Below are 21879 nucleotides of genomic sequence, written 5' to 3'. Positions count from 1 at the left end.
ATTGCAGTGGTTGGCTGTTAGCAAACAAGCACAGTGCACAACTCAGCCAGGGGTGGCTAATGAGAACCCTGCAGTTTGGGGTTTGCACACCAAGCAGGATGCTGCTGCAGGGCTGCTTTAGTCTCATTGAGCTTGGGTAATAAATTCTGGGCACATGGATCCGTGCAATGTCTGCTTCATAACAAGGCTCTGCTAATAAACCAGTGGCCAAAGTGAATATCATGGTAATAATATACCTCCACTCGCTTTATTTTTTATTTTTTTCCATTTTTGTTTGGATTTTTAGCTGGTTACCGTGGTAACTTTCCACCTTCCTTTTAATGGTGAGTCTCCAAAGCCGCAGAGGAAGGTAGTGCTGGGGAGGTCGATGCATGTGAGCCAACCAGAGCTTTGCTGTCCATCCTCTGCAAAGTTGAGCACAGTCCCAGATGGGATCTCTCACATAGGACTGAGGCTTTAGGAGTGTGGGCTGCAGGAATAACAAACCTCCCAGCTGAAGTTGTGTGCTTCATCAGGACACCAATTTCCAGATCAGGTTTATTTGTCACCATCAGTCTGTCAGAGATGTGAGTTACTGCCCTGCTCTGGGGATGGAGAACTTTCTATTGGATGCCTGGCCTGGAAACATTAATGTTCAGCCAAGGACTGGCATCTCATCATAATAGGTGTTGGCATTTCTCTGCACATCTATATCCACTCAGAGGAAATACTTGCTTCCACTGCATCCATTTTGCCTGTTTCCCCACGCAGAATTTAGCCATCCAAATTACATTTGGTTTCTTTTTTGATCCATCCTTCCTTCCTGCCATTCATTCTACCGGGTAGCAAATTTAGGACTGATATCTTTGGAGGAGATTTGGAGCTCCCTGGGGAGATTGTAATGAAATGATCTGATTTCTAAGTGTCTCTGAGCATCTCTTGGTTTCCAGCTCTCCCTCATCACAGCTAACTGCTGGCAGCGGACGCAGCCTGGCTTGCAGCAGGGCTAATCCTTCTCTGTCTCTTTCCAGTTCTTTTGGGTCCTTCTGGTGATCTTCATCACAGAGCTGCTGCTGATATTCATTGAAATCATCTTTGAAAACAAGGTGAGTGCCATCAGGAGGCTGGAGGAGCTGCTCTTTGGCACAGTGGCAAACTGCAGCCCTATGCATGCTGGGGGGAGATTTCCTTCTCACCTCTTGTCTACATCTGCCTATGAGCTGAGAATGGAAGATGTTGGTTCTTCTCAGGCTGCACCTTGCACTCCAGAGCTCTTACCACAGCAGCAGCTCCCATGCAGTCTCCCAGCCAAAAATTCTTGTGCTTCTCATTAAGCTCCTTGTCTCAATTACATTAACTGCTGGCTTGTGTGCAAGGACAGGTTTGAGTTATAGCTGAACCAGCAAGACTGGTAAATACTTCCAATGGAAGTATTCCTCGCTGCCCAGTTTCTGCTGAAGAAAGCACACCGTATTCGGTTTTATTTTACTATTGTAATCAATCATACAATTAAATATCAAATCTCAGCCTCTGCTGGATGGAGAACAACATCTGAAATATGTACGTAAGGGCTCTAAACATCAATTCACTTTTGCAGAGACAAATTGATGCTTTCAAACCTTCAAAGGCTGATGGGTTGGGGCTGGGTTTGGGATTCAGGCACTTGGTGAGACCCAAAGTGGAAGGGAAGGAGAATGAATGGATGCTGCAGCCAGCTCTGCCCAGCAGCTCTCCAAAACCCTCCAGTTGTGGGGAGCTGCAGGGTATCAGGGAACCAGTGGGGAAATGTGATTCTATAAGGAAAATCAGAGCACTGGAGTCCTTCCCACGTAAAGGAAATCAATATGTGCTGGCACAGCACGTGCTGGCTGTATTTTCATAGAAAACGGCACAAAATCGCTGACTTTGCTCCCTCTCTCCACCTTTGTTCCCTTGTACTGATGCTCAGCATCACCCCGTGCAGCAGGAGAGGGGATCACAGCTTTGCAGGAAAACTCAGGGGATGAATCAAACCATTAGTGCATAAATCATCCCTTAATTTAAATCTAATGTGTAATTTGGAAATCAAACAGCGGGGCGGAGAGAAAAGAGACCCAACAAGTGATGAACCACCCGACCTAAAATTGTGAGGAGGCACAAATCTGCATCTGGAGCAATGCTTGTCAAGCTAGTCAAGGAGATTCGATTGGGTTTTGTATTAAATAAGTAGGGGGAGCTGACAGTGGTCTTGCACTGCTGAGTACTGAAATGCACTCTGTTGATACGCAGGTGGTTTGGGGGATTATAACACATTTGATGTCCTCCCTGCAGCCTTATCTCCAGCACTTGGAGCTGAGATCTCATCTGGGACACTGTACCCAACCTGGGATCATATGGGAGGGTGGTGGGATTGCAGGGTGAGCCCATCTGGGGAGGAAAGAAACGGGGAGCAGCAGAACCCGGGCATTGCCTGTTGTGTTGGGAAAGCCATGGAGCAATGTCTGAATCAGTGTTCACAGGGGTGGTTTCTGAAAGGCTTTTTCAGTTCCTCTACCTGATCCCTCACTGTCGGCAGGCTTTGTTTCCCACTCTGACATGCCTTCATTTTCTTCTTTTTTTTCTGCTCTTCCCATCTTATCTCCCTGCTCCCAGTTTGCCCAACCCCTAATTTTCATGTCAGAGTGAATTATGAAGAACAACGTTCTTTTTCTCCTCTCATCCCTTACTTCTAACTCAGAAAACGTTCCCTTTTCCTCCATTAGCATTTCTGCCTGGCCCTTTTTCAGGAGCAAAGTGGCAAACCCACGCCAGGCTTGGCATAGCACATTAGGAGGCTCTGCTCCCAGCTCACAAATAATCTTCCCATGCATCTATGAAATGCATTTTCCATTTGGTTAGCATTTAATTTGAAGCATCAAAGCTCCCTCGGAGATGCATGCAGCTCACAGAGCCACGGTGCTGCTCCATGGGCACAGCTGCATCACTAGAAGGTTTGTTGGGATTGGTGGTGATTGAGGGCTCTGGTGAGGACTCTGCTCCCATGTGCAGCTCATCTGAGGGTGGTGGTGGCTGTCAGAGGCTGTTTTGCCTCTTCCAGCTGCAGAGCAACCCCACCAGGGATTAAAGCTACTTCAGATGGTGAGGTTGGAGGTTTGTAGGGAGCTGTCAAGAAGTTGTCACCCTAATAATTCAATTGGATATGCAGCACATATTAAATCTCAGGTGGGTGAAGGATGGTGGATGCGGCTATGAGAACTCAAAAATGATCAGTTATGCCCCAAAAACAGGATTGGGGCAGCATGCAAGTTAGATTCTTGTTCCAGTAACAGCCAGCAAAGCTCGCTATGAAAAGATTTCTCTGCAGATTTTCATAGGTTGTGATAATTTGCTGTTGTCTGTTCCAAGTGTGAAATGTGTTTATGTTTCTCCTGTCCCCAGATGAATGCAGTTTTGCACTCTAACATTCAAGAGGGCATTCGGCACTATTATGACGACCTTGACTTCAAGAACATCTTGGATTTTGTCCAAGAAAAGGTTTGGCTTTGGAGGGATGGTGGCATAATGGGGAGGGGGCTCATGAAGTTTTACAAGCATGCAAGGATGGGATGCATAACGAGTGGTTTGCTCTGTGCCTCACTGAAGGACAAGCGCACTGCTGGCTCAGATTTGATTTACTATCAACCAGAACCCACAGATCCCTTTCCCCAGGGTTGCCCTCCAGCCTCTCATCTCCCAGTCTGCACATGTATCCATCCCAGCTGCAGAATTTGTCACTGCCCATGTTAACCTTCATGCAGTTGCCCTCCAATTGCCCCCTTGTTTTTGACGAGCACCTTCTCCTGGTGTGTGCTATGAAAACATCCTTCAGTTCTATGCTGTGGCATGGACAAGGAGACCTCACTGGGATATTTGTATTTCCCATAGCCAATAGAAAATCAGCATCCAATTCCTGAAAGCTCTTTGGTCATTATCCCAAACTGCAGCGGAACAGCTGGAAGAATGAACTAAAACGTGTAAAAGCCTCTTCAAGCCACAGCAACCCTCAGGTGGGCTGCCTTAGATACTATTTTTGAGATGTGTCACTGAGCCAGGCAAGCACTTGACTTGATGGGAAAACTTCCAAGAATTTCTTTTCTCCTGGTAGCTGGGAGGAAAGAAGAGCCCCTGGCTTTCCACGGGCAGCACTGTGAGCAAGCTGCCCCAAAGACTTGCAAGAGCAGTGCTCATCTGCACCCAGTCCTGTTTTGGGGCTTGGCCATTCTGCTGGAGCTTCTTTAATTGCGTGGCTGTGCATCTATTAAGCATGGCACCTAATGCTTAGAGGCTGCCATGGCTTGGCACCATCTGTCTCCTGTTCTCAGGCCAACCTTCAGATTGATAAACTGCTCTCCTTGCAGCTATCACTTCTTTTTGTACCAAACTTATTATGTGCCTTGGCTGCTGTTGCCTCATATTTCATGCACTGCGTAGCTTTTTTGAGATTTCTGCTGATCACGCAGTGTATCAAATAAAATGTCTTCCTTGTCCCTATTTCTCACTGTTCCTCCCTTCCATCTCAAAAAACCCAAGGTAGGTGTGCTTCAGAGCAACGATCATAGAATTGTAGAATCCTTAGAGGTGGAAGGAACCTTTAAGGGTCATCAAGTCCAACTCCCCTGCAGTGCACAGGGATGTGGAGCATCCCTCCAAATGAACTGAACATCCAAACAGGGAGGGATCAGTCCCTGGCACAGGGCCTCTCAGACACAGCCCCTAAGTTACACGCAGGATCAAGGCAGGTGGTTGAGTTGTATTGCCAGTGGTGGGTTATGGACAGAACTCTGCCATGCTAACCCTTCTCCTTGAAGCCATTCTCATGTAATACGTGCATTTAGCAGACAGCTCACAAACCTTCTGTAAGGGTCAGACTTGAAGTCTTTACCCAGTTCAGACAAGCATGGTTGGCTCTAATTTATTGCTTTGTTTTCCAGCACTGGTAAGGAAACAGTTCATGGGAATTTGGGGAATATAGTTTTGCTCCTGTTTTGATGGAATGTATTTGGTATGTCCATTGCGAGTCTTATTGGGAGAGGGGAAATGCTTGGCTCAAAGCTTTTGGTGAATGTTTTGAGGGAAAACGGGGGGAAAAACGAAACCTTGAGATCTAGGGGAGGAAAGAGGAAGAAATCGCAGTGAAGTTGCACACTCAGAGCTTCGTTGTGGGGAAAGGAGCCAGGCTTTGCCACCACAGCTGCATTCTGATTAATGTTTCTTCATAATGGATTGGAGCCTCACGGATATGTGAAATTTACCTCCAGCTTTGAAGGAACCCATGAAGTTCCCTTGATGTAGCTGAAATTGAAGGCTGATGGTGCCCTCCATGTTCCCCTCTCTGTAAATACCCACCTCTGTCTCCTGCAGCCATCATTACTGAACCAAATGCATCAGTATGACTGGGAGCCCTCCGAAGATCTCGAGACTTAAGAGATCTCAGGGAAGATCTTTATCTTTCTAAAGCTTGGCTCCAACCTCTCTGGGAGGATGCTGTAATTTGGTCTTCTCTGAATGGAAGATAAATGGACGCAGCCACGAGCCATCAGAAAGTACAGGAGCCATCCTCAGTGTGCCTTGGCAAGGAGTGGGGACAAGATCTCTTTGCAGGAAGGTTTCTGTGTCTCCAACCAAGCGAGGATCAGGCACTTATTGTATGATCTCAGCCCCTGTTTATGTATTTTCCCGTTGACCTCTTCACTTGACTTTTTATTAAGGTTTTCTGTTGGAGATACTCATCTCAGAGTCTCTCTCTGTACTTAGAAGTTGTGGCCACTTCTGGCGTTGCTGAAAAGTCTTTGCATGTTTTGTGTTCCAGCAAGAAAAGGAGCTTTGCAAGAGCCTGCATCTCATTGCTGTGAGCTCTTGTGTTAGCACAGCATTTGCAAACCAGGAACCAGCATATCAGTGATTGAAAGGCACCATCCCATCACGCCAAGGACAGGAGCAGGGAGAAGCAATGCAGAAGCATAACTGCTTTCAAGAGACGAGAAATGGCAGCATTCTGGCAGCTCGACAGCCCTTGGGTTCCATAAAACACAGCTGAGCTGCTGATGGTGTTCTCATAAAGGATGGGGGGCTCCTGTGGGGCTTTTCAGGACCTGAGCAGCCTGCTTCACCTTGGAACGATGAAAATATGTAGCCAGCATGGAAGGATTGCACCCAGACTTGGGGTATTTTGCAGTCAAAACGCAAGCTCACAGCACCCTGTTACCACCACTTCTTTCTTCCCTGGCCATTTGCTGTGCCAAAGCCTCGTCTGCTTGCAGGTTAGCTGGCACACAGCTGGTTTAGCTCAGGGAAAACCACACCATGCTCCTTAGGATTGAAATTTGGTGTTCACCCTCTGTCAAGCAATGCTTTCAGCCTGTGCTGAATGCCTGCACACACTTAACCTGGTTTCGTACATAAAAACAGCAGGGAATGGTGGTCCTTTCCTGGAGAACAGTTGTGTGTAGAAGCATGAGATGGTAATATTTTATATACCATGATTATTGCTCAAGTAAGGTGGGTTTGTCTGCCAAGACCGACTTGTTTTGTCTGCCTGTGAGATGGCAGGTATTAGAATGAATTGTCCTTAAGAAATAATACTTATCCATTTGTATTACTCATTTGTGATGAGCTGCTGCCCTTTGCAAGCACAGGGATGTGGGGTTGGAGGCCACGATGAGTCAGAAGCCCCACTTTGCTGCCAGTGATGAAGTGCAGCTCTGTGCTGCTCCTCGTCTGTCTCTTTTTGGTGGTTTACTGAGCACAGGTAGGAGAGGGGAAGTTCAAAGCCAGGATTTGAATTTCAAAGCGATGGTGGTTCACGCTCAAACCCAAACAGCTCCAAACTCAAAGTAAGACTCACAGGGAGGAAGGCACTGTGCTTGCACACCTCTTTCATTCTCTCTCAGGAAGATGAAAGGCAGCTCCCACCTGCACATCTTGGAGCACTTTGCTTTGCTGCACAGGATGATGGCATTGGCTGCGATGAGCGTGTGTGGCCCTTCCCAAAGCAGCCCGCAAGGCTCCGTCTGCAGGCTCTGCTGTTGGTTTCTGCTTGTTATCCCTCTCTGAGCTCTGCAAGCCCCCATGAAAGTAAAACACAGATCCAGGTCTGTCTCAGCTTATAGGAAATAAGTCCAGGCACAACAGCAGTGCAGCCTAAGCCTTTCTTTGCAGGGAAGAAAACACCCCAGGGAGCTCTCCTGCAGTCAGTAATGCTCATTACAAGGATTTTATATCAATTCTTGCAAGAAAAGCAAGTGGAATAAACTTCTTTGCAGCCCCAGAATATCAAGTAGTGCAGCAATATCCAATATTCCTCTGGAGGTTTTCTCCTTTTTTCCTGAACTAGTTCTGCAGGCTCGCCTCCCTCACTGACACAGATGGCATTAAAAGCAATAAAGGCAGGTTAAAACATAGTTTGAAATCCAACCTGAGGAGCTGGTGTCTGTTCCTATTCCTGTGGGCCAAGTATTGCCAGCAATCTACAGGAAAGGGAACAGATGCTCCCAGAGCTAAACCTGTCTCCAGAACTGTTCCTTGGAGATTGTTGTGCTTAAAAGAAGTGGGGAAAACCCTTTCTGTCTCGCTGAGCACACACACACCTCCTCCCTCCCCTGCCCACTCTTTTGAGGGGGAAAGATTGTTCAGATTGAAGCTTGTTTACCAAAAGAAGGGATGACTCAGGATATATTAAGCCCACTTTTATTCCATGGAGAGCGGAATATGACATTCATTACTCTTTTATTATTATTAATATTATTGCCCAAACAGAAGAAAAAGAAGCTTTTTTCGTTTGTAGCTGCAGCATTTGATCTCTAATTTAACCTGACGGGAAGAGAAATGGCTGTTAGACACTGGAGTTTTATCAGCATATTGCCAAATAGCACCAACTAGTTGAGCATTCATTCAAGGCACTGAAAGAGCATCTCTCTTGCATGCCCTGGGAATAGGATGGATTAGTTACCTGTAATTAAATCAGCTGGAGCAAAGCATGAATGAGCCTCATCTTTCCTGGGCTTGTGAAAGCTGTGATGCCTCCAACACATGTGTGCACAGTCCTCTATCTGCTGCATGTCTCTAAAATGCTGCTAAACTAAAATGCTGCCTTTTTTTGTTTGGTTGGTTGGTTTTTAACATGCCATCTTCAGCCTCCAGCTTAGGGTTCCAGAAAGCAAGAAGTAACTGGGGATCTCTGCATACCAGCAGCACCAGAGATGCAATATAAGGCTGGAGGGAGATGCAAGGGCGGGCTGGAAACATCACACTTTGTACATCTGCCTGCCTCATCCCTTCCTTTTCTTCCTTTGCAGTTTTCTTGCTGTGGTGGTGATGAATACCGAGACTGGGAGGTTAATCTGTACCACTCCTGCAATGGCAGCGGACCGCTTGCGTGCGGTGTGCCCTACACATGCTGCATCAGGAAGGTAAGGCAGACAAGGCACAGAAAGTGCCTCTATTTCAGCAAAATCCCATCTTCTCACTGGTTTCTGCACTGGTTTCTTATAAACCGTGTTGCCACTTTGAATAGTGTCTTGGGACTTGAAAGTCTCCAGGCATGGGGCATCCACCACAACAGCAGGCAGCCTGTTCCAGTGCCTCACCACGTTCACTGTAGCAGATTTTTTTTCCTTATATCTAACCTAAATCTACCCTCCCTGAGTTTCCCCAGGGAAGTGGTTGAATCACCATCCCTGGATGTGTTCAAAAGCCATTTGGATGTGTTGCTCAGGGACATGATTTAGCAGAGGGTTGTTAGTTAGGGTAGTCTGGTTAGGTCATGGTTGGACTCAATGATCTTTAAGGTCTTTTCCAACCTGAGTGATTCTATGATTCTATGATAGCTGTGTTTTGGTGGGCTCTGCCTGCTTTAGTGCAGTGTGAATAGCAAAGCACTGGGCTGTATTGTGCCAAGAGGTTGTTTGAAATGCTGGGTTCCCATCTTTCTACCTACTGTCAGACACTACATCTGGTTTGGGAGGATGGTTTGACAAAGAGCAGCATCTTTAGCTGACTTGGCTGTATCTCAGCATGGATCAGGATCAGCTGTTGTCCTTTCCTTTTGCTCTCCTGTGCAGTGGCTTGCTGTTCTCAGCTTGCTGCCACTGGGTTTAGCAGTATGGGCTTCACATTCATAATAAAGAGGTTTTGTGAGTTTTGCTGTTAGAGGAGACATGGGAAGAGTTTAGGAAAAAGCCAGGAGCTGGGCAAGAAAAAGTGCAAATATCCTCAGCTGCTGTGGCTAAAAATGCTGCCAATATTGCTGAAAATAATTTACTCTCTTTAACACCAGTAATGGACCCCTGGGCCCCCAGCAAATTGCTTTGGATGACTGCAGTACTGATGGAATGATGAACACCAGCCAGCTCTGAACTTGTGCAGAACTTGCTTGCATACTTGCACGTATCTTAAATCTAGCATTGTTGTTGGCCTTTTAATTTATTTTTTAATGGAAAAAAAGGGGAAAATTTGATATATTTTGTTATCAGTGGAAGGCTGGCATGCAAATCAGCTGCAAAAATAATTATTTTCTCTAATCAGGGCGTTGATTAAGGATCTCTGTCAGCTCCTGAAGATGGAATTAGAAATTCATGTCCTGTCCTTTCTTTTATTTCTAGTGAGGATGTTTTGGAGAAAGTCAAGTGCATTTTTCAGTATTTTTACACTCCCTGTGGTTTTTTGACAACTTGGGAAACAAAACTTCTTCACCTGGCAAACTGTTTCAGAGATGGAAGATAACACAGATATTGAATGTGGTGGGATAAGTAATAGAATCATAGAATGGCCAGGGTTGGAAGGGGCCTCAAGGATCACAAAGCTCCAACCCCCTGCCACACGCAGGGCCACCAACCTCCACATTTCATAGCAGCCCAGGCTGCCCAGGGCCCCATCCAACCTGGCCTTGAACACCTCCAGGGATGGACGGGGCATCCACAGCCTCTCTGGGCAGCTGTTCCAGCACCTCACCACTCTCTGTGTGAAGAACTTCCCAGTGATATCCAATGTAAACATTCCCTCCTTGAGCTTAAAGCCATTCCCTCTTGTCCTGCTGTTTTCTACCCTTGTAAAAAGTTGATTCAGTAGACAACTTTTTGGCTTCCCACTTTAACGAGCCAGATCTGGAGGATGCCCTAACTGCTGGGAGGGAAAGCCCATGGCAAATCCTGTACACTAACTTCAACAATTAGAGCTTGTGAGTGTGTCTCTGACAGGTGGAGAAGTTTTATGGGAAGTGAGACATCCCATGACTGCATCTTGTGTAAGCTCCAGCACAGCTCTGTACGTAGATATGTGTTGAAATGGCAAAGCTGTCATGAGAGTTAGCCCTGCAGGTTGAGAAGGTGGGAGAAGCACTGTGGGATGAGGATGGTTGGACATAGCTGGTTGGGTTGAGTGATGCAAAAACCCTGCTCAAATCTCTTTCCACCAAAATATTGCATTTAAAAGCTGAAGAAAAGATCTTACCTTGGCCCTGTATGAATTTGTGCCTCTTTGAAGTGAATAGCAGCAAAGCAAACAGCTTTTTCATCAGTCCTTCTGCTCTCAGGCTTCTTGATTCAGTCCTACAAACCAAGGCAACACAAGACAGCAATATCCCAGGCAGCAGATGTTCCTTCTGTGCCCCATTCCAAGTGGCAGGTCCGGGTTGGGAGCTTTTGTTGGACGTGGTGCACTGCTCCTTTGTTTGAGTGGTTACTTTGTGAGTTTGTCTGGAGGAAAGAGCCTGAAACATAGATTTGGAGGTCATTTGCAATGTGTCGTCAACCTGTCACTGAATGCAGACCTAAAACCATCCCATTTTTGAGGGGAGATTTTTCCTATTACAAATCCCTCCAAAGCATTGTATTGCATCCCCTTGGGCATCTCCCAGGGCAGGCTGAGTTGTATTAATGAGAACAGACATCCTCCAAAATTTCTCTTGCTATTTTGAAGAGTCTCATCTCCAAGGTCTACCCAAGAGTAAGGAATGGGCAAATATGCACCTACTTAAGGGGCTGAGATGGGATCCTCATCTCTGAGCACTTTTCTCAGTGATTTTCCAATGCATTTATTCTTCTTGTGGGGAAAGTGTGGGTAGCTGTGCCTCTGCCAAGAACGATGTCTCCTTTTGAATGGAACTGCTGACATCTGGCACAGGTTTTGGGGGGGAAAGCAGTCAGTTATAAAAAGCATCCAAAGATCACAGCCTTTTGCCCTTGGTTGGTTTAAAATGTCTGGGTTTGCTGCTGTTTTGTGGCCTCTGGATGCATCAAAATTAATTCAGGTAGAATAAGGGCTGTCACCTCTTTTTGTATTGGGAATATCCATTCAGCTCTGACCTTTGCTTCCATGCAACATCTTGGCAAAAAAATTGATCAAAACTGAAGCATCGCTTTTCTTCTTTCTGCATTTAGCCCCAGTGCAAGTTCTTGAGGGAACGGATGGGCAGGACTGGGGGTGACTGAGAAACCCTTCAGTGTTTGATGCAAGAAAGAAGAAAAGTGGCAATTTGTGCTGCAGCCAGATGTTCAAATGGACGAGCCCTACAGAAAGCAATTGTGTCACCAGTAAGGATCCTATGATGTCCACATGTGAGCAGCAAGGCCAGCTGAAAGCTGCCAAGAACGATGGTTTGGGGGTTATTGGGTTTTTGTGAATTCCTTTCTTTGTTTATGATGCAAATGAAATAGATGGATCCTCCATCATGCACGTGTTCCTTTGTAGCACTGCTGGCAATGGCAGTGAGAGAACTGCAAGTTCTCCATACCCATTTTCTCCATTTCATGGGCCAAACCCAGGGTGAGACCTCATCCCAGAAACACCAGCAGGTGCTTTGCTGCCAATCTCCGGATTTCCCTGCAAACCTTTAGTAGGCACAAGGACTAATTAGTCTCCTTCTTTATGCCAGTCTGTAAGTAGAGCACTGAAGTGATGAGAGAAGGGATTTTGTGAGTAACGTAGGCAGTCTTGGTAGAGTATCACTGGGATAATTTCCCTGCCAATTACAGAAGGAACAAGCTGCAGTTTTATGGCTGGGACCTGAAAGTGCACATTTCTTTTATGCTGTGTCTTGCAGGAAAGCATAATTTACCCCTAAATGTGCACATTTCTTTTTCATCTCTGTGCCTCCAAAAGCACGGGAAGTTTTTGTTTTGTTATCCAGGAGCTTTTGCTGGTTGCCAAAGCCATCTTTCTGAAAGTGTGATCATTTCAGCTTGTTCTTATTCTATGGATACAAGGCCCCTTTAGAATCTCACAGCATTATGGAAGATGCTGTTTTCCTAATGAAATAAGCCAAAAACAGGTGAAAAGCCAACATCAGAAGATCAGTCCTGAGATGTATGAAGTAACTGACTGGCTCAGGACATGCTGGAGCTACCCCCCCCTCCTGGCATGGCTTTTCATGGGATGGGTAAGAATTGCTTTTGTAACCAACGTTAGGAAATGCTGTAGTCCATTAAAAATGTACCCCTTCCATCCTGATGGAAGCAGAAGAATTTGGACTGATTTAATTTTATAGAGCTCCAGAACAGCAGCGTTTGGCTGGGATTTCTCTCATTAGCTGCAGCTCTTGAGATGCATTCATTGGCCAACAGTGATCTAAGCACTCAGAATCTAAAATCCTAAAGTTTCTCCCTAAAGTGCTGGGAGGCTTTGGGAAAATTCCCTTTTGATTTCTGGAAAACCAAATACGTTTAATCCTTGTGAAATTCCCTTTGTTATGAAGGAGAGGCGCAGCTGAAAATGTGAGAAAAGGAGGTTAGAATTAAGCAAGGGGAAAATGAAGGGAACGTTTTACAGAGCTGCTTTGTTCAATGCTCACGTAATGTGGAGGTGATCCCAGCTCGAATCACTGGAGAAGAGATGAGAAGCATCCTCTGAAATGGCAGAAACCAAAGGGGAAGGTAGTTCGAGAAAATCATTTTCTTATTTCCTATCTGTTGCCTTTGATTTCCTCCAGCCCAAGTTTGTGCCATCTCTGTTCACAGGTCCCTGGAGAAGTCATTAACACCCTGTGTGGATACAGGACACTCGATAAAGAGGTGATGTTTGCTTTTTCCTTCTTCTGTACAAGAAACCCTTGTGAAGCCCTTCCCAAAGCACCCCTAAAATGACCTGAAGCTCTGCCTCACAGTGGAAGGCTTTTCCCAATCGGGACAGCTGTTGCTGCGACTGTATATAAATTTATTTTTAATTATATTGATTAGCATCCCAAGGTCCTGCATGGGCTCAAAGGCACGCGGCACGTTTGGGTGGTGAATGCAGGCTTTGGTGGGGCCTTTTGGGGACAAATGAGCTCTCGTTGGTCAGTCCTAGCAAATGCTGGCCCTGAGTTTTGGTTTTGGTGGTAGAACTGATTGTGAGGCCCCCAGGGGTGGCTGTAGGACTGTGTCACAGCAGAGAGGCGCAGTGAGGACTGTGGCTGTAAAGGGACTGTTTTTTGGCAAGAAAACCCAGGGAAAAGAAGTCCAGTCTAAGAAATGGATTCCCAAAAGCTTGCCATGGCGCTCCTTTGCATAACAGAGCGAACCCATCCAAACCCACAACCTCAATTCTGACTTTGCTGCTTCTTTTCAACCTTCCTCCAGCGCCTGGAGCTGCTCGATGTCATCCACGTGCGAGGCTGCATCCACGCCGTGGGGCTGTGGCTGAAAGACAACTTTGAGTCCACTTTGAGCATTGTTTGCTCCCTGCTGCTTCCCCAGGTAGGTTGTGGATCAGGTCAACGTCCTCTTGGCTTCTTTCTCTGTTCTGGGGGAGGAAAATAATTTGTTTTTAGGTAGTTTTCCCTGCTGCATTTATATCTGAGACCTGTGTCTTGAGTGGGAATGTAACAGCACTTTCTAGAGCAACCTTAGCAAAGTTAGTAATTGACTGCTGTGGTGCTGGCTGTCTCATAGCACACTCCCACATTTAATTAATGTTCAAGTAATAGCATCGGAAAGCAAGACATGTATACGATACCCAGAAATCATGTCGCATTTGTTTTTACATCTCTCTTCAAACAGTGCATAAATATCAACCAAAATAAACCATAATCATAAATTCAGCAGTTATTTCCGTGCACCATGAAATCTGTGTTTAAATCATTGGCTGCTACCAATGCCTGAGAATCCAAGCAGCTTTCCAGCACAGGTAATTAAGCTCTCCATCACAAATGCTGGATATAGAGAGAAATCTTTAGTTGCAGTGGGGATTTCTCCTATGGAGAACTATTGGCACTGTGCTTGCAAAGATGTGAATCTCTCTTAGCTCTTTCCAGAATAATCTTTAACAGAACTGTAGTAATTTGGTGTTGATTATGTCTTTTTTTTTTATTATTATTATTATTATTATTATTATTATTATTATTATTATTTATTTCCTTCAAGGTTCACATATGAAAGCTTTCTCTTTAACTCCTTGGGTATAACTTTGGGTTTGCCACTGGAGGTACTTGGTGGTGCTTTCTGGATATGGGGTTTTATCTAAATGAGGCTGAAATGATTATGTATTTTTCCTGGGCTTCCACTTGCAGTGATGTATAGAATAGTGGCTCAGTAAAGTAGAAGCTATTTGGGAAATATGTGCCACACTGAGTTAATTTTTCAAAGAACTGACTGTCCTGGATGTCTCAGATGATCACAGAATCACCGAATCACAGAATCACCAAGGTTGGAAAAGACCTACAGGATCATCCAGTCCAACCACCCACCTACCACCAATATTTCCCCACTGAACCACATCCCTTAGTGCAACATCTAAATGCTTCTTGAACTCCTCTGATTCATTTGGACCCTTTCTTGATCGGAATGAAAAAATCGAGGTGGGGAAGCAGTTTGCCCAGTCCAAGCTGCAGTGCTTCACATTTATCAAGTGCCATCTCTGCAGAGTGCAGATGAGAATGGAACCTCTGCTGTGCTACCAACAGGAAGCACAACAGGCACAGAAATGGGGTGAGAAAGCACCATAAAAGAGGCGACCGCTTCCATCTGCCTTGCAGGATGTCAAGAGCCCATTACAGGAGCTGCCTGTTGCGTTATCCATTAACCTACCAACGTGGTGCTCTTAATTAGGAAGGACAGGGAGACAAACCAGTGATGGCAATAAGGATTGCTGAGCCTTGATGAATATCAAGTGCTTTCGAGCGAGCGTTGTGATTTTTCTGGCATCCCCTTAAATGCTCTTCAGATAAAGAACGTCGTTCTTCCCATCTGCTTGCGACTTCCAGGTTTTAAATATAAATTGGATTTGATGCTGTCAAGTTTTGGAGGGAATTAAGTTAGAAATGGCCGTCTGCATTGCCAAGAGCTGTCAGCCCAGAAACAGCTTCAACCCTGGCAACTGCCAATGGAAAGCCAGGATGAGAATATTGTCCTTGAATTGCCAGTCTGAGGAGAGCAGTGTTGACATGGAAAGGTGACGGTGCCTTGAGCTTCGGGTAAATGTATTAACACGTCTTGTCTCTGGCCATGGGGCATTTGTTGTGTTTCACTATACGCTTATTCTAGTCTCAAAAAGAGCTGCAAACCACCTTAATGGAAAGTTTGCAGCAAGCCAATGAGAAGGTTGTGACCCAAATCCACATCCTGAGTACAGTTTTGGGTTTTGGCCAGTTTTCCAAAAGATGTGGACTTCCTTAGGATCAAACTTTAACCTCACCTGTGATGTTGAGCAGCTCAAGGATGGAGTTTTGAGCTTGGCTGATATCCATCACCGAAGTGCCCAAGATTTGTGCTTGGATTTGGGATGAGTGACATTCTTAAGCCCTTCTTATGCAGAAGGAAGCACCCAAGAAAAATTTGGAGTGCCATAGATTGCCCTTGGGAAGGATATCCCTGGGCAATTACTGCTCTCAGCATTGGCTTTCCATCTTACTCACATGTTGGAAACCACCAGATTTTGATTTCCTCTGTTGTTTTTTCCCCTAAAATTATGCACAAGAGGCCCGATAGCACAAGGCTGAGCTTTGCTTTCTCACAGATGTTAAGGTCTCTTTTTGGATTTGGGAAATGTAAATCTGATGTGCCCTATCAGGTGCTGAACTGATCGAGGCAGGGAAAATGCCTGGGAATGTCACCAGCTGCCCTCCAGGCCAGTGCAGGGCACAAGGAGTCTGTAGTTTTTTGCTCACTCTTAAATCATCGATGTCTTCATCTTTTCTAAGCAAGCCATCAGGAAACTTGGGTTGGGGAGGGGATACTGTTTAGGGGGTGAGGATTTGATTGTTTTCATTTGCCTTGCTTTGTTTGGAGCAAAGCATAAATGTATCGACTCAATTGTTTTTCTGCCTTTGCAGAATACCTTTATTTCTCTCTTCCTATGTTTCATTCTCTTGTAACAGTCCTCTCTCTTTCCCATTCTCAGCCAAGCTGCAGTCAGTGGCAAATTCCCATCGTGTCCTTATACTATTAGTGTTTAACTGTGAAGCAGCCCAGGATTTTGCAGCAGAAAGCAGTGAAACACCTGAATTTGTTTTTATAACTTCTACCTCCCCAGTTTCCCAGCATCTAGCTGGGATTATACAGGGAATCTGCAATTTGCTCTTTCCCCTTTGCATGCTGGATGGTCTCACAGCAGCTCTTATATCAACCCAAGGAAAAGCATCTTCAACTTTCCTGTTCACTGATCCTTGCCAAGGATGTTTTCCGACGGCATTTAATCCTTCTTAGCAAGATGGAGAAATAGCCTCTGTAATAAGGAAGAAATAAGGGGATAAAAAAAGCTCTTCAACCCTTTCTTTTTTTCTTTCTCCATTCTAAAGAAGGAGAAAATAACACAAGTCCAATTAAGAATCAAATCTCTGATGGGTCATCCGCAAGGGTTAATATCTACTGACTCTGTAGTGCAGCAGACTTGCAGTAAATTGTTTCTATCTCTGTTTCACTTTGATATTTCATCAATCTCCAAAGCTCTTAGCTGGAAGGGCACTCTGCTGTGTTGCATCAGCATGGAGGCAGATATGGAAGTGCTGCAGTCCGTGTCTCTGGAGGTATTTAAGAGATGTGTGGGCATGGCATTAACAGTGTGGGGATGTGACTGTGCGATGGTTGGGCTCAGTGTTCTCTGAGGTCTTTTCTGACTCTATGATTCCAAGAATGTGAGTCCTGAAGATGAACTATTTTGTGCATTTTGCAGGTTGGCGCCTGCCTCTCTTGGTGGCAGTCACCTTAAGCATTTTCTTGCCTAAAGGAGTTTCTTTCTTAGAGGGCTTTTGCCTTGCCTTGCCCTTCCCCTTTCTTTCCTCTTGCCTCATTTTTTTTCCCTCTCCTCTCCTCTCCTCTCCTCTCCTCTCCTCTCCTCTCCTCTCCTCTCCTCTCCTCTCCTCTCCTCTCCTCTCCTCTCCTCTCCTCTCCTCTCCTCTCCTCTCCTCTCCTCTCCTCTCCTCTCCTCTCCTCTCCTCTCCTCTCCTCTCCTCTCCTCCCCTCCCCTCCCCTCCCCTCCCCCCCTCCCCCCCTCCCCCACCCCCTCTCCCCCCCTCCTCCCCCCTCCCCCTCCCCCACCCCCTTCCTCCCCCTCCCCTACCCCCTTCCCCCTCCCCCCTTCCCCCCTCTCCTCACCTCTCCTCTCCCCCAAGATTAATTTCTGTTTTGTTTCCTTTTTAATGCCTAAGTTGCTCCAGGGACTGGGAGGCATTATATTCCCAGGCAGCTCATGCATGCTGAATGAAATAGGAACAAGGAGTAAAAAGAATTTTTCCATTTACATTCTGTGACCTCTGTGAGAACCCTGCCTTTAGATACCAATTTGTGGAAGGGAGAGACAATAAAACATAAATACTTTTACTTGATTAACTCTGGGAAAGCTCAAAATGATTCAGCTCTTCTTGTTAGCATGATCCATCCTGCTTTACAGCTGCCCAAATGGGAGAGGACCTCCATAACTGGGAGGAAAAAGCATTTTCCTGCAGAAAATTTTGCTTGCAGTAGACCCTTGTTGGGCCAATGGATTATTTCCTCCATGTTCAGAGCTGCCCTTACCAAACCATCTCTTTCCAACCTTTCTTGGGTAGCTCTTAAGGCGTTTCTTCGTGCCTTGGAGTAATAGTGGTGAACGAGATGACACCTTTGCTGTCTCAGGTTCAATAACAGTTTATTTTCTGCAGCAGTGGTTTGGAAACATCAGCAGATGTTGTCCTGGTGTTGCTGCTCAGCTGGACAGGCAGACACCCATAGTTAAACATAATACAGTGCCCAGTTATAATTAGTGTCACTAATCTAAGTTAGCTAGAAATAATTATAGGTTCAGGATCAAAACATGTTCTTAATTTGCTTTTTGAGCTTTTGCTGTTTTGCATAGAGAAAACTCACAGGTGTTCCAGAAAAAGCCAGTAGCATGGAATTGCAGACGTTCATGGGAACCTTCTGGGTTTAACTGAGCAGTTATCAGTGAGTCTTTGAGTTCAATAACAAAAATATCAGACTGCCTACCTCTCCATCCTCCCAGGACAGGAACAAGGGCAACATTTCTGACAGTCTGTGCTTTGGAGGGCTTCATTTTTTTTCCCTCTGGTAGCCTTGAATTTCCTTTAGCTGCTTGGGTTGGATGGGAAAGCTTACAGGTGGCCCTTGCTGATCGCAGAGGTCCCCCTCTGTAGTTCCTTCTTGCTGGTTGGAAAGGAAAATGAAGAGGTTGCTTTGCCCAGTTTGGATGCTGTGGGCAGAGTTCAGCTGCTGCTTTTTGGGTGAGACCCAGAGCGATGCTGAAAGAAAAAGGGCATTGGCTGCAGTAAGATGCTGCTTTATCAGCTCAAAGCTGCTCATTTGCAGCTGGGAGAAGACAGAGAGATAGGAAACAGCAGAGAGATAGGGAACAGCAGAGAGATAGGGACCTCGTGAGGCAGCAGCAGTGCTTTCTGTCCCTTGCTGAACACCAGCCAGAAAGAACAGGCAAATCACTGCTTCCAGTGACCCGCCAGCGGTAGCTTGAAGTCATTACAAGGGGAAAAAGCAGAGAGAAGAACAACTTTTTTATTTTTTCTTTCCCTTTTTTTCTTTAATCTGATGCTTCACCCATTGTGGCAACTCCGCAATAAAGCCTTTCTTCATACCGCAGCTCAATAAAATCAGCACTCCCATTAGAAGTCTCTTTACTTCTGGAAAACATGGTGCCCTTGGTGCTGGGGATATTGAATTCATCTATATTCCTGACAGCTTTTTCCATTTTCATTAAGTGGAAGAGGATATTTAGAGCTGAGCTGGAATGGCACTTGGTTCATTACTCAGAAGAGAGTGAAGGCGTGGGGATGCAGGCTGCTGGTTGAGGATGTGGGATACCTTAATGAAGTTAAATAAATCCCCTGGTTCACCCCAATGCTGTGTCCCATCAGGAGGAGAGAAGCAGGAGGCAAATTTCCAGTGCTGCATCCCCAAACCTGGTTGATTTTGCAGAACAGGATCGATTTGGATTCAAGTTATTGTAGACACAAATCTTTTTTCCTGAATTACTGTTTGGTTAATGAAGGAAAAATTTTATGTGCTTGCCTAAAACTGTGTCCCTTCAAAGAGGTTTGCTTTCCTGGTCCCTTCACTCTAACAGCAGTGGGCTGTTAATCTGCCCAATGACCTCACAGATGTAAGTAATGCCGGAGCATGACATATATTTGAATATTATTTTCAAACTTTTGAAGTCCTTAGGGGCTCTGCTGTTGGATGTGGATGAGAACAATCTTATTCTCAGCATGGGCATTGCAGTGGTTGCTCTGTGTTCTCTCTTGTTTCCATAGGGAGATAAAGGTACCTCCAAGCACCACGCATCACCTTGGCCTCCTGCATCCCTCTTCCCCACAGGTCCCTGCAGCTCAATTTTTCTTGCAGTATCTGCAATCCTATTTCCCAACAAAGAACCCTAATGGCATTCACTGATTCTTTCTCCATTTTGGTGAGAGCCCTGCTGCCCATAACCACACAGCATCCCCTGCACCATGCCTGTTGTCCTGGTGATTCATCCTGTTATCAAGGGGGTGAAGATGCTTATTGTGTGCCATAATTAAGTGGAGTGTAACATAGGCAGGATGCTGTTTGAGGATTGGTGGAGTCAAGCTGAGACTCAGAGCAGGGAGCAGACCTTGAGGGAGGGCTTTATGCTGGGAAAGCACCCCAGTGGATGTGGTTTTCCCCATTTCGTGTTGAGCAAAGAGCTATCAGCTTTGAGTGGGTTTCCCCTCTGGATCCACCTCCTGGAGAATGTGGGGAGGGAAAACCAAGGTTGAGTGGTATGGAGGTATCTTCTGTGCCACGGGCACTGCTGGTGGGGCTGGTGGAGCATTTTTCTGTTCCTGAAAGGCAAACGGATGAACCTGATGCTGTTTGTGTTTGCCTGTGTTTGCTTTCAGCTCAGCAGATAACACTTTTTGTGATGTGCTTTTTCCCTGTGGAATCATAGAATCACCAAGGTTGGAAAAGACCCAGAAGATCATCCAGTCCAACCTGTCACCAATAGTTCTCACCAAAAGGAGTTTGCCTCCTTTCCATCTGGAAGTCCCCACTGATCCCTGGTTTAAGCTGCATGACATCCCCATTTGTCTTTTCCTTCACTCTCCCCCTTTGCAGACCCTAATGGATCAGCCAGGACACAGCTCAGTGATCAAAAGATGTTTTTTCAGCTCCCAAAGCAATGCACTGCAGTACTGCAGGAGATGCCAGTGGATGGATGGTACAGGTATCACCCCAAAGGAAGCATCGGGTGAAATCAAGTGACGGACTCGAATCCCTGGGCTGCTGGAAATGCTTGTCTTCACCCTCCTTAAGATCTAAATTGTATTTTTTTCCCCCCTGACAGCCAAGCAGGGAAATAACCCAAGTGGCACCTTGCTTGCAGCGTTATCCTAATTTTAGCCAGAACGCAGACCTGTGCCACTCTCTTTGCAATGCTCACAGTGATATCCAGCATGGCCCACGGTCAGGGCCAGCGTGGGAAGTCATGAGACAGACAGAGCTGTCAGCAGATTTAGCAAAGATCCTCCTGCTCTGTCAGCTGGCATTACTGCATCTCGTCCGCTCCCATCTCTCGCTCAGGTTGGGGAGTGAGGGTGACAGCCCCTCTTGCACACAAAGACCTTTGGGGGTGGTTTGCATGCCTGTGGTGGCTTTGACTTGTGCATTTTGCAGGTGGTCGGCCTGGTGATGGCGTGGCTGTATTGGCAAAAGCTCAATGAGATTTACTCCCAGCTGGACACCGTGGACTTCAGGATGCTGGAGGTGCGCGATTTCAGCTTCGGGGCTTTGGATCTGAGCGGTGCAGGCTGGTGCTGGTGCTTGCCCAAGGAAGGAGGATACATCCCTGTCAATCCCATGGAGGAGGAAGAGGAAGAAGAAGAGGAGGAAGGCGTGTGTGCTGCAGCCAAGAGTGAGGAGCTGGAGGGCTGAAAGCAACGGTGGAAAAAGAAGCTTTCAGTAAAACTCTCAGTGAGGCAGCTGATGCTGAATGTGAAAATGTTGCAATGTATTCTCAGGTTCAGGAGATCCCTTTGGGGAAAACTGCAAAGTAGCATTGGGAGGCTGTAACAGTGCAATGCATTGTGTGGGCACATGAGCTACCCGGGGCCCTTTTGCTACATTGCTGACTTGAAGTATTTGTACATCTTTTTTAAAAAAAATTTTTACACAATAAATGTGACTGCTGTTCTATTTTGCAACATCACTGGCACTTGCTGCATGCTGGTTGAGTCGTTGGGGAGGGAAGAAGCATCACCAGTGCACGTTGGGGTGTCCTTATGTTCACATTTAGCCTGACCTCCTGAAGCATAGAGAGACCTTGTGGCTTTCTACAACCACAGAAAGGAGATTGTGGTGAAGGGGGTTGGCTTCTGCTCCCAGTTAACAGAGATGGGACAAGAGGTGATGGTCTCAGGTTGTGCCAGGGGAGGTTCAGCTTGGATATGAGGACAAATTTCTTCTCCATAAGGCTGGTTGGGCACTGGCACAGGGTGTGCAGGGAGGT

The 21879-nt window shown here is 46.1% G+C and overlaps 1 protein-coding gene across 4 annotated transcripts in view; it reads left to right on the top strand.

Annotated features, from left to right (window-relative positions):
• Positions 1-21566, top strand: part of LOC116234503 (tetraspanin-15-like) — a 40157-nt gene extending 18591 nt beyond the window's left edge. For 2 of the 4 annotated variants that reach the window (XM_090125657.1, XM_031602141.2), the window contains 6 exons: positions 1011-1085; positions 3397-3492; positions 8292-8405; positions 12948-13001; positions 13548-13664; positions 21048-21566. In XM_090125657.1, coding sequence (XP_089981783.1) covers positions 1011-1085; positions 3397-3492; positions 8292-8405; positions 12948-13001; positions 13548-13664; positions 21048-21305 — 714 coding nt within the window. In that variant the 3' untranslated portion in view covers positions 21306-21566. The remainder of the gene's footprint in view (positions 1-1010; positions 1086-3396; positions 3493-8291; positions 8406-12947; positions 13002-13547; positions 13665-21047) is intronic. The other 2 variants (XM_090125655.1, XM_090125656.1) reach the window with 2 other exon arrangements.
• The last annotated feature ends 313 nt before the right edge of the window (positions 21567-21879 follow it).

The sequence above is a fragment of the Phasianus colchicus genome, chromosome 27 (genome assembly GCF_987193195.1).
Source record: "Phasianus colchicus chromosome 27, bPhaCol1.hap1.1, whole genome shotgun sequence".
Lineage (NCBI taxonomy): Eukaryota > Metazoa > Chordata > Aves > Galliformes > Phasianidae > Phasianus > Phasianus colchicus.
The sequence above is the reverse complement of the archived record's forward strand: the minus strand, read 5'-3'. Positions and strand labels throughout refer to the sequence as shown.